Raw genomic sequence first — 12,223 nt, forward strand, 5'->3', positions numbered from 1 at the left:
TGGAGATTAAGCTTCAGGTGGTTTAGGTGTGCTGGATTAGGGTCAGAGATAAACTCTGCAGGAGTAATCCCACATCTACTTATGAACGCAGTTACCTCTCCTGGGTTCGCAAGGGGCTGCTTGTGTGGACTGGTGTTGGAGGTCCTGAAATATCCGAGGGTGTTGAACATGGGACATGCGGATCTCGATGTGTCCGCCGCAGGGAACCATGGGTAATGTGACTACGCCAGCCTATGCTATCTACACCAGGCAGCATACAGGATAATGAACAAATTTGATCATGCACAGATTAAACTGAATGCAGATGAATGACATACACATAATATGTGTTAATATATGTTAATATAAGGTGATGAATACTTGTTTGCAAAATATTCTAATTTAAAGACAATCCAATACACTGTGATAAAAGACTTTAATTGTACCTGTCAAGTCATTTCTCACCTGTATTTGTATCAGAGGTGTACTGCTGAGGGTGGTTATCTGTAGGTCCGCTGGCATGGTGCACTGGGCCAGAGCAGGAGGCGGAGGGGGGGGGAAGAGGGGATGTGGACTCAGACTGGTAACCCGAGGCATAGCCACGACTCTCTGAGGGTGACGGCTGGTAGGGGGAGCAGGGGCATGTCTGGTGTGGTGTTTGGTATCCACTGGAACTGCTGCTGTATTTGAGATCCAGATGGGCATGAGAGTGGGACCGGGAGGGTTCAGGGTATGCAGGATGGCCTGCGGGAAGTGGATCAAAGTTAAATGCTGGTAGTTCATGACTGTGAGGCCCGTAGGGGGCTATGGTAGCCCTTTTGTGCCAGTATTCAGCCTCTCGTTCTCTCTCCCACTGTAGTTCTGCTTCTCGGTCTCTTTCCCAGTGCAGAGATACTTCTCTTCCCCTTCTTAACCCTGCCTCCCGGTCCCATATCTCTGCCCCTCTTTGCATATCAGCCTCTCTGCCCCGTCTTAACCCAGTATCCCTGTGAAGCTCTGCCTCCCTCTCCCAGTGTATTCCCTCCTCTCTGTCCAAACGGAGGGTGTGGAAATCTTCTCGCCGCAGACAGCAGTCCCGACAGGGGCAGCCAGGTGTCACTAGGCCATCTATTATCATGACATCGTGGTAGGGTCCGCCGGGTTTTGGGTGGTGTGGATGACTGTGGTGATGGTGGGGGTATGGAATGTAATCGTCCGCCCTACAGAGCAGTCTGGGAGACAGACTATGTGGATGGGGACTTATCTCTTGGGATGGATATGGACACAGGTGGCGTGATGGTCCGTCAGAGCAAGTGCGATGTAGGTAGTGCTGTTGACCTTGTTGGCGGTCCCAGAGCAGATCTGGTGGTGGCAGAGGTTGGTGAGGATGGGCACTGTGATGTTGGCAAAGCCCTACGACAGATGGCATCCCTGGAGAGGGAGCCCCTGTGTGTCCATTAGTGGTGGCGGGACGATCAAGGCAGTACCCATTAGATATGTGGTGGAGTCCATCGCATCCAGGCTCAGCACAACGCTGGGATCGGTAGCCTACTCGACATGAGCATGAACGTCCCAACCTCAGTGACCCAGTCCTTTCAGGAGGCAAGGAATCACCATCATCCAAAATGGCTGTTTCTCGGTCACGGTCCCTCCCTCCATCACCTTCAATCCCACCCAGCAGGCGCTCAAGCTCCTCTCGCTCTTGCTGAGTAGGCGGGGCCTGTCGAGTCGTCTCATCAAGCCGGTCAGGTGGGACGGAAGAATGTCCAGAATCAGTGCTAACAGACAGAAGTTGACTTGGACGCTCCTCAGAGCTCCTTGCAGGGCTCCCATTGGTGGATGGCAAGGAGGTGGAGCCTGCAGCTTGGCGCTTTTTTACCTGAGCGTACAGGCTGCCATCTAGAGGCCCACGTGTGTGTGCGATATCTGGAGGGATTTATGAGAGTTGTTTTTTAATCAATGTTTAGTGCAAGAAATAATATAGAGGTCCATATTTCGCCATTTTATATTTCCCTAAAGCCCATTTAAAATATTATTCAAGGTTTGGAGCAAAAACAGTCATAATTTAGTTTCAGATTAACATTATTTTCCTTTTACAAGTTACATATATTATGCAATATTTTATGTTCTTAATTTTTTTGTTTTGTTTACATTACAGCACTTGAAAAAGTAACTCGTGTATCATGGTGAAAATTCTAAATGCCAACAGCAGTCTTTTTAAATAAATTGGCATATGCTCATTTGCTGTTGAACAAACACTGGTTATGATAAAAAAAAACACCTCTGTCAAGGTGTCAATGTGTAAATCTGACCATTTGTTAATGTGCTCATGGTTGTGATGGTTCCATGTTTATTTCTGAATCTCGATTTTGCCTCTTCGTTTCAATATTCTGATCTGGCAAGATGTTTTTTCATTGTAGAGAGTAGTATCAAATTTTTATTTACAAATAAAAAGGAAAGTCCTGTTTAAAATAATACAAGTACCAAAAATACCAGTATGTGGATGTATGAATGAATAGTTGTACCCTCTAGGCTGTCCTGATGTCTCTGATTGAAGTTCTCATAAGAGTCCCAGCGCACCACCGGATCATTTGTATTATAGTCCACGCTGACAGCTGGATCATTCCTCTGGCTTACCCTCCCTAGATCACACACACAGACACACACACACACACAGAATACAATTACAACCAAGTACATTTGCATTATAACACAGCACGCCACTGTTTCAATGGCAAATGTCAGCTCAGAAAAGAAAATTGTGTTTGTCAAACAATTTCATGGTCCCTTAAACTGCAAACAGTTAGTAAGAACTTTATCTGCAGTTTGATTAAGGATTTGATGTTACCTTTTATTTTCTCAGGCCCAGATGAAAACACAAATTCCACTGTGGCATCAGAGGGAAATCTGTCATCTACAGGAAACAGTGGGAATAGAGATTGTTAATCATTGGGAAAACAGAAGACCCTTGCCAACTAATAATATTTGTCATTAATAATGGGCATTGTATATAATATTCTTTCCATACTACACACTACATAAATGTTTTTGATTATAACAATGATTAATGTCTAGGAATTTTCCCAGAGTTTTACAAGCAATTAAAGTTGCCTCCCATGCTTGTATCTAAGCCCACAGAGAATATATTGTCATGTGAAAATCTGTCTCTCATCTCAATTCCGCAGCTGTGGTGCACAGGTGTAACCCAATGGGAACGAGGGTGATAATTTACAGCACAGCTAAAAGAACACAGACCACCGAAACAAAAATCACATCGTAAAAAAACAAGCTCAGCTGATATCCCAAGGCCATTTCAGCTCAAGGCGGTCAGATTTGGACAGATGGCTCTGGTTTTATTGTAAAAATATATGAACTTGGCATATGATTGTTGGCTTGTTCCATTAAGAATGTACCTGAACAAGCTTCATCCAGTTCCCCTTTGCCAAACCAGAGCTGAGCTCCATGAATGGTGCAAGTATGAAACTGCAGTCGAAACACAGAGTCCCTCTCAGCAGACTGAACCCGTCTGTGATAACACTTTACCTACAGGAAAGACAGAGAAACAGACCATAAAAGTGACAAAGAGCAAGAAAAAGAGAATAAAGTGATGGAAATGCCTATGGTTTTGACAGTTGTAATATATCAGGGTCAGATAAAAACACCCCCACATACCATGATGTCTCCTTTCAGCAGAAGTGCAGGCTCAATAGTAACAATCAGCCGTCTGCTCCCAGACCCCTGTAGGTCACTACAAAAGAAACACACACATGGTTTGCAAAAATACTCTTTAAATTAGATTTATTATTTATTCATTTCCTGAAGAAGATATGAAGGATTAAACACCCCACTTTATAATGCTAGGTAATACTTAGTACTTCATACTGGTGCCTGTCCTAGCAAACACCATTAATTGTGCTTTAAATTATGTAAATGTCTCAAATAGATCCTCACTCACTATATGCCAGAAGTGTAGACAAGCTGCATGGACTGATAGATCTTCAGGAAAGGGAAGAAACCTGTCAAGAGAGTGAGGAAAAAGTGAGATATGAAGGAGGAATTGGCAAACTCCCTGTGTCTCTCTATTTCTCCTCCACTGCAAAAGATTAAAAACAAACTTGAAATGTGTGTGAATGTGAAGGAGGTTTGCTTAATGAATACATATGTTCTCACAGAGATGCATATTACCTCAGGGACCTCATCGAGGGCTTATGCATGAATGAAGTCAGGGAATGACGTTATGAAAGTATTCACTCACCTCCATCTTCCTGGAAGTTGGGGATGGTAGGAATGAGGACCTGATGGAGGAAGAGTGGACTACTGTTCATTTTGATGGCCCCTGAGAGCAGCCCTCCAAAGTAATAGATATACCTGCAGAGACATTAGTGTAAATAAATGCAAAAAACAAAAAACAAAAGAGTATGTAAAGATCACAAAGATGAATAAATCAAAAGGGATGTACCTGTTTTGAGAGGGTTGGAGTGAGGAGGAGACTTTATCTTCACAAAACTTCCTCATGGCCAATGTGCTGAGAGCCTGGTCTGCCCTGTGTGCACAAATGAAGTTAATGAAAAAACACCAGAGACAGATGCTTGTTAATTAACCAGAAAGCCCCCCATAATGACTCAAACATTTCTTCCAGTAATTCTGCTGTAATTACATGAAACAAAACTCATTTATATAAAATCTGTGTCCCATTGCTATGTTGAATGGCTTACCCCGCTGATATTTTGCTGTAATGCATGTAGGCAGCAATGATAACACCCGTCTTTCCTTTGTTGCCCTGAAAAACAATCAATACAACTGCTACAGATATGATTTGCACTTAAGATCTGTTTCAAATGAAGACAACATTCAGGCAGTCAGGTTTTGAAAAGCTTAACAATTTGAGTGAAAGCTAGGTATGTAACAATGCAATGCGATATGATATGATTCATGATATTGATTCCACAAATCATACTTTCTCGTGATTTTTTTAACAAAATGAGATTTATTATTTTGCAAACAAAATATGAGTAACAAATCCCGAAAAATAAATAAATAAATAAAATGTAATAAAATAATACAAATGAAAGGAATTTCTTGGAAATCTGAAATGAAGGTGTTGCATTACGTGCAGCATGAGCATGTTTATATGGAATTAATTTAACATCTAATCCAAATTATTCAACTGCATTTTTATTTTTTTTTATTATTTTTTTCAATTGGTTTGGGTGCATCATTGCATCCCTAGTGAAATCTAATTTAAAAATGAACATGCTTTTCACAATAAACAGTTTTTTAGCTTGTTTTCAAGCAGCTGCTAGGGTGGTTGCTTATATATTTTGGCATGTTCCCATCAACAAGTTTGTGTAAATACTAACAATGATAATCCAAATTGAGCTTCAGTGGAAGAACATCTGACGATCTGATCATTTCTTTGTTTTATAATATAAAATGTCCTAAAATGCTGTTTATTTACAGATTAAAACTAGATTTAAATCACAGATTTTGGGTCCTGCTAAAGATCCAAAACAACTCAATTTGTATTGTGCTTTCTCATCTCTTATTCTTTGCGCTTTCGTTGCTTTTTTTAACATCTCGCATAAAACTAAAAGTCTGCCAAATCAGGACATCCTCTCAGATCTGGCTTCATGTTATCATCTGTGGCAATGCTCCATAGGGTGGTCCTTAAAGGTAACGTCAGCACACTTCAGTAACCTGTGACCCTGACATGAACCGTCCAAAGACTACAATGGCCTCTGACCTTACAGTGCAGAACGACCACATGCTGGGGGTCGGAGTTCAGCCAGTTCTCCATGGCTTTGCACATGGCACAGATCTTATCCAGAGGAGGAGCGTGCATATCTGGCCAGCCGAAGTCATGAACCTGAGAGAGACAAGGAGAGACTTTAATCTTGGGTGGTGTAATCAGGTCTTTAAAAGTTCAGCCGCAAAGCAGCTAGCAACATTGTACAAAGTGAGCCCCTACCTTTGGGTTTAAACGGGTGATGTCATGCCTCCGCTCAGAAAGATTGAATAACTGTGGGAGGGAAATGGACCGGAACAGTGAAAATGCCTCTATTACAATGACATAAGTAAACTTCCCTTAGATACAGTAAATACATGCTGGGTCACTTACCAGAAACTTGTCCTGGTGTTTGGACTTGAGCATGGCTGCCACCTCCCTGAGGTTGAGGCGGTACCGCTGCTCTTCCAGCAGAGGAGGGAAAAACACGGAGATGATCCTCTCTGTGATGTATGTGAGGTCGAAATCATAGTGCCTCTCCATCACTCTGTCCATCACCCGATCCACACTGAAGCTCCTGAGAGAGAGAGAGAGAGAGGGGGGAAGCAGCTTAAATATTCTGTCAAATGAGTCTAGAGTCTAGAGTGAGCCGCGGTCTAGAGTGAGCCAGAGGCGGGTGGCTTGAGAACAGCGAGGCCAGGGGATTCTACGAAGGAGTGTCAGTTGGGCTTGCAGCAACCACATGTGACATTGTACATTACAATATTGTGATGCCTAAATTCACTTAAATTAGCTGTAAAAATATTTGTAAAAAATTTTTTTACCACATAAAATAAAATTTATAATTTACAATTAAACAAATTATTCAATATTATTAATTTTGTATACTGCACATTAATGTAGATAAAATAGATTTTATAGATAGATAGAGTTTATAATTTAAATATTTCCCCATAAAAAATAATAAAGAATTTTTATACTGCACATTTTAAAGTTGGGATGCATAAATTCACTTAAATTAGCATTCAAAATATATATATATATATTTTGTTTGTTTGTTTGTTTTTTTGCCCAACATAAAATAAATAATACATAATTTTAACATTTGACATTTAACATTTAGCATTTATAATTATCACATTGTCCAGAATTTCGATGTTGGTGCATACCTAATAAAAAAAATTAAGCTTTTCCAAAACAAAACTGCTCAAATCATCATAAAATCATGTGAAAGTCCAGTAAATTATATTTTATTGGATAACTAGAGTTTGATTGGACACAGCTGAGCTGTCAGTGCTGTGCAGCTAAACTAACCATGCTCCCTGACACATATTAGATCTCTGCTCCTCACCACACTGCGGCCAAAGGGGATTTTGACTTTTCACATCAAATCCTAAGGGAAAAAACCCTGCTGAGATGCAGTAACTTATCTGAGGTAAGTAGAGATTAGCTGAGGAAATAAAGTCTCAGAACTCAAGCATGCTCTACACTCCTGCAGTGATCGCTGAACTTCATGGGTTGAGTTTTGATTTGATTTTTTTCAGACAATCGTACCTCGGGAGAGTGTTTCTCTGTTTGGTGTAGGTCAGAGACTTGGTGGAGCCCTGGAAAAAGACAATATAAGATTATAACATTGTGTTTGGACACAATAAACTCAGTAAACTTTTGTCTAGTTGAGAGTGCCCAACTCTTGGTACAAAAGATTGTCTTTTTGGTTTATTTCAGAAATGTTTGTTCTTAATTTTTTGTTCTACTCTTAAGGAGACACACATGTGCAATATATAAACAGAAAAATGCCACTGTAAAAACCTTATTATTAAAGTCTAATGATATTGATTAAACAGTGGCCTTGAGTCAGAACCACAGAAAGATCCTGGATACAGAAAATTAAATAGTGATTCAATGACTTTTGACGTCACAGCTGAAGACTTCAATAAAATAAAATAAAATATATGTTTTTTTGTCTTGATTTATATCCTAATTGATAACTCTTGCAACTACAATTACTTGGTGCAAGATTCTACTGGCTTGAACTGAAGAAGACACTTTAATATTGTTACTGTATACTGTAAATCTTACTGAAATATTAACTTAAAATCTTAGGGGGTATTTCAAATTTCAATTAATACTTAGGTCAAAAGGGGTTAGTGTGAGATAATGAAAAAGAGGAAAAAGTTCTCACCAGATGCTGAATGTGTCTAGAGGAGGACGTTCCCCTTCGCTGCAGCAGATACAGATCACAGAACACAGATAAAGCATCATAAACAGAGTCACAACAACAAATATTGGTCTTATTATATCATCATTACTTCTAGAAGCATCATGCAGTGAGTAGGTCTTAACTGAACCAGCAGTGCCTCCAAAACATACATGACACCCCTGCTTACAACAACCACTACTAAACTAAATTAAAGAATGAGACTAAATGAGATTAAAGTTCTCTATCTAAACATTTTTGGCCATCATAGGCCATCACTGTTCAAAAGCGCTGGTCAGTAGGTTTTGAGACACTCTCTAATTCAGCTAATGATTAGTACATGAATATACTAATGTACAAAAGTTTGGGGTCATTAAGATATGTATTCTTTAAAGTAAAAAGGATGCATTCATTTGATAAAAAGTAACAGTAAAGATATATGATGTGATGATTTCTATAAAAAACGTATCATAGTTTCACAAAAATATTTAGCAGAACAACTGTTTTCAGCATTGATAATAGTAAGAAATGTTTCTTGAGCAGCAAATCAGTATATTATACTGATTTCTGAAGGATCATGTGACACTGAAGAGTAATGATGCTGAAAATTAAATTTCGCAATATATTCATAAAGAACACAATTATTATAATTGTAACAATATTTCAAAATATTACTATTTTTACTGATTTTTTTTTTTAACTCAACATTGGTGAGTATAATACACTTCTTTCAAAAAAAAAAAAAAATCCTAACAACCCTATACTTTTGAAAAGCAGTGTAATAAAAGTGTAATAAGTAGTGCAATAAAAGTGTAATAAAAGTTTTGATTAAAGCTTCAAAGGATTTCAAATTCAAAATATGCCAATAAAGTCATTTTTACCACTTTTTACCACTAGCTAGTGAGCGAATGAAAAAGTGAATCAATGAATAAATAAGTAAATTAAAAAGGAAGTAATCAATGATTGAACCAATGAGAGGCAAAGAGATCCTGCTGGTATCTATGTAAGAAGTAAGAAGAAAAATCAGATGAGATGCACTGAGTGAAAACACAACAGGAAAAAGGAAGGAAATAAACAGATAAACAAAGTCTTACCAGTTCGGAGGGCTGCGCTGGGATGCAGGATGTGTTGATCTGAAACAGAGAAAAGAACCATGACTCAAAATCTGCATCACCTCCACCGTCCAACACGGACGCATTCACTCAAAACCCTGTGGTTGTTCCCAGCTCTGTCCCAGGACGAGGGGAAAGGAGTGGTGAAGAGGGATCTGTTGGGATGGGGAGAAGGAAATGCTTCCCCAAAGCAACAGATAAACAAACTATCTGCTGATAACCCTGAGACTGGAGAAAGAGTGAGTTGCAAGGGATTGTGGGTGATGGGCAGTACCCGAACACATTAGTATGCACTTTCCTCTTAAAATGATCGCGTACAAAACAACAAGACACCACAACATCAATTGTGGGACAGTATGTATATGACAGACAACCCTCACCCATCCAAACAAAAGTGTTTACATGTTTTGACATAAAGGGTAAAGGGGGCGGAGCTTACAGCTGGCGGGAAAAAGTGTTTGTGTGTGTGTGTGTGTGTGTGTGTGTGCAATGACATTCATGCTTATGTAACATGAATTGCCCCCCTCCCCTCCCCACATATCGGATCCCCTGCCCTGTCCTGCCCTGTTTGTTTGGCCACAGGAAAAGGGCTGAGGCAGGGAGAAGTGCATATACGCTGCACTAGGCCTTGACCTATGACTACCCGTGTGTGTGTGTGTATGTTTGAGTCTAGGGAGTGAGATAGAGAGTTATTAAAAGACTGTATGTTTTTGTTCAACAAGAAAATGAAGCATAACCTCTGAAGCTCTGGTGGATGGAGGGACTTGGGGGTTTTGTATTTGTGTCTCCAAATATATGCCAACACTGGGAGTTGTGTGGCTTTTAGCATGTCTGTTAGCATTGAGCTTATCTATATGCTAACGTAGCTATAATTAACTTTAAGCTTATATGGGGATTTAAATTTGACCAAAAGTTTATGAATGGAGCACCTGGATGACCAGGTACAGTACATTGGCTAAAATGTCTAATACACAATATAAAGTATATTCAGAGAGTATTATAATTACATAAGCACAGTATTATTCGAATGTACTGTAAAAGGTTGTAAAAAAGAAAAGAAAAAAAAAGCATTACTTTATTATACAATTGCTTATACTCACCAAATCAGCATTTATTTTTTAATAAATACAGTAAAAACAGTATAATTGTGAAATATTACAATCTAAAATAAGTGTTTTATATACATTTACAAATAGACAGAGTAAATTATTCCTGTGATGGTAAAAGCTGAATTGTAAGCATCATTACTCCAGTCTTAAGTGTCACATGATCCTTCAGAAATTTGCTGCTTAAGAAACACTTACTACTATAAATGCTGAAAACAAATTGTGTTGCTTAATGGTTTTTTTGTAGACTGGATTTTGTAACTTTTGGTCAATGCATCCATTTTTAATAAAAGTATTAATTTATTTAAATTAAAATCTTCTAGACCTCAAACTTCTGGACATAATGTTAAACTTTGCATTGCACTTGACCCTCTTCTTCCAGTTTGATGAATGCATCTATATTTGCATCTATAGATATATTGATTTTCTTCTTGACTCATTATAAAAGATTTTACAGAATTTAATTCAAAATGTAAAATAACCATTTTTAAGCAGTATCCAGTAGATACTATGCAGTAAACAGCACACTACCAAATAAGCTGTGATTGTTCACATTGATGTTTTGTGAGTTGCTACAGGTAGGTAGGATCCCATTATGATATCAAGTTTCCTTTTTTCTTGACTAAAAATCTGCCATTGCATTTGAGAAAAGCAATTGATTATGTTTTAAAACGAAGTGCGGACAGAACTCATATATAATATTTCACTACACTGAAAAAAGAACACCTTCCCCATGTATACAAAGACAAGAAATCTCTCTATTTCTTCCCGCACACAGAGGGCTGCACAATTTGCATGTAAGGGAAGATAAGTGTTAAGTGAAACACGGTGTAACTATTTTTACCAGGTGTAAAAGATATCACTGCCTCTGTGTTAAAGACATCAGCAGCTGAGAGCCAACTACTGACCCTCACACACACTCATGCTCTGTCACTATGAGCAGATGTTTCTTCTTTAATGCCCCCTCTCACTCTTACTTTTTTTTTTTTTTATTCCCTGGGAACATTTTCCTGCTTCCTCTGGTAAATTTCCCCTCCGCTTTCATTCCTTTTTTCCCCTGCATGTCAATCATTCCACAAACATTTCCTCATTCATCCTGTTCATGTTTTCATGCTCCACTCATTCACCCTTTCTCTTGCTCTAGAACTGTAGTTTGGTCTTCACGTACAAAAAATATTCCACAATTTCCACCAAAATACAGTATCATTCAAAAGTTTGAGGTTGGTAAGTTCTATTTAATTTTTGTATTTTTAATGCTCAGCAAGGTTGCATTTATTTAATTACAGTAAATATTTTATTTATTTATATTTAATGTACAGCCATTACTCCAGTCTTCAGTGTCACACGATCCTTCAGTAATCATTCTAATATACTGATCTGCCACTCAAAAAACATTTATTATTATTATTATCAATGCAGAAAACACTTGTGCAGCTTAGCAATTTAAGAATAAATTATTTGATTGTAACATAAGTTTAAAAAAAACAGGCGTTTATGTTATGAAGGTTAACAGCTGGGAAAGAAATCACGTTTATATTAGATCTGTGTATTAATTGACAGCAGCGTAATATACAGTAACCATACCTACTGCTGTTTACGCTGTTAATATGATTCCAACGATAAAATAAAAGCACACAATAAAAATAACTCACTGCTCTGAACTGAATGACAGAGCAGTGAGCTTATTTTATAGCTTTAATAAGAAGACATTTCTTACTTAACTTTCATAATGCTGCTTTTAAAAGCTCTAGCGTGAAGAGGAACATGGCGGGTCCATTTTTCCTTCAGCAGTTGTGGGTGGAGCTTGTGCAGAGTGACATCACATTGTACAGATTCTGCGAACAGCTTGTTCTGAGACTGCTTATGATTTATGGGGATTAAAACATCATTATAGGTTGGTTGCGTACACACACTGCCAATACATTTATGTTCAAATAACATATAAAAGTGAATTTTGCATATTAGGTGGCCTTTTAATTTTCTTAAGGAAATGTGTCATTTGCCTTTACATAACTGCCAGTGGGTCACTAAGATGTTCTGATTGTTTTTTTAGCATGATATCGCTATAGGTGGTGCGTCGGATGTTCTTGGTGGTTCCTTACGGACCCCATCAAAAGAGGCCTCC

The 12,223-nt window shown here is 38.6% G+C and overlaps 1 protein-coding gene across 14 annotated transcripts in view; it reads right to left on the reverse strand.

Moving 5' to 3' along the window:
• Window positions 1–12,223, reverse strand: part of LOC128012144 (tensin-2) — a 48,245-nt gene that overhangs the window by 9,297 nt on the left and 26,725 nt on the right. For 8 of the 14 annotated variants that reach the window (XM_052595178.1, XM_052595176.1, XM_052595180.1 and 5 more), the window contains 17 exons: window positions 8,975–9,013; window positions 8,850–8,879; window positions 7,866–7,904; window positions 7,238–7,287; window positions 6,077–6,260; window positions 5,927–5,977; window positions 5,702–5,824; window positions 4,674–4,738; window positions 4,418–4,501; window positions 4,214–4,326; window positions 3,914–3,974; window positions 3,631–3,706; window positions 3,372–3,501; window positions 2,807–2,872; window positions 2,484–2,600; window positions 445–1,884; window positions 96–240 (listed from right to left, as the gene is read on the reverse strand). In XM_052595178.1, coding sequence (XP_052451138.1) covers window positions 96–240; window positions 445–1,884; window positions 2,484–2,600; window positions 2,807–2,872; window positions 3,372–3,501; window positions 3,631–3,706; window positions 3,914–3,974; window positions 4,214–4,326; window positions 4,418–4,501; window positions 4,674–4,738; window positions 5,702–5,824; window positions 5,927–5,977; window positions 6,077–6,260; window positions 7,238–7,287; window positions 7,866–7,904; window positions 8,850–8,879; window positions 8,975–9,013 — 2,813 coding nt within the window. The remainder of the gene's footprint in view (window positions 1–95; window positions 241–444; window positions 1,885–2,483; window positions 2,601–2,806; window positions 2,873–3,371; window positions 3,502–3,630; window positions 3,707–3,913; window positions 3,975–4,213; window positions 4,327–4,417; window positions 4,502–4,673; window positions 4,739–5,701; window positions 5,825–5,926; window positions 5,978–6,076; window positions 6,261–7,237; window positions 7,288–7,865; window positions 7,905–8,849; window positions 8,880–8,974; window positions 9,014–12,223) is intronic. The other 6 variants (XM_052595177.1, XM_052595189.1, XM_052595185.1 and 3 more) reach the window with 1 other exon arrangement.

This window comes from Carassius gibelio, chromosome B23, assembly GCF_023724105.1.
Source record: "Carassius gibelio isolate Cgi1373 ecotype wild population from Czech Republic chromosome B23, carGib1.2-hapl.c, whole genome shotgun sequence".
Taxonomy (NCBI): Eukaryota; Metazoa; Chordata; class Actinopteri; order Cypriniformes; family Cyprinidae; genus Carassius; species Carassius gibelio.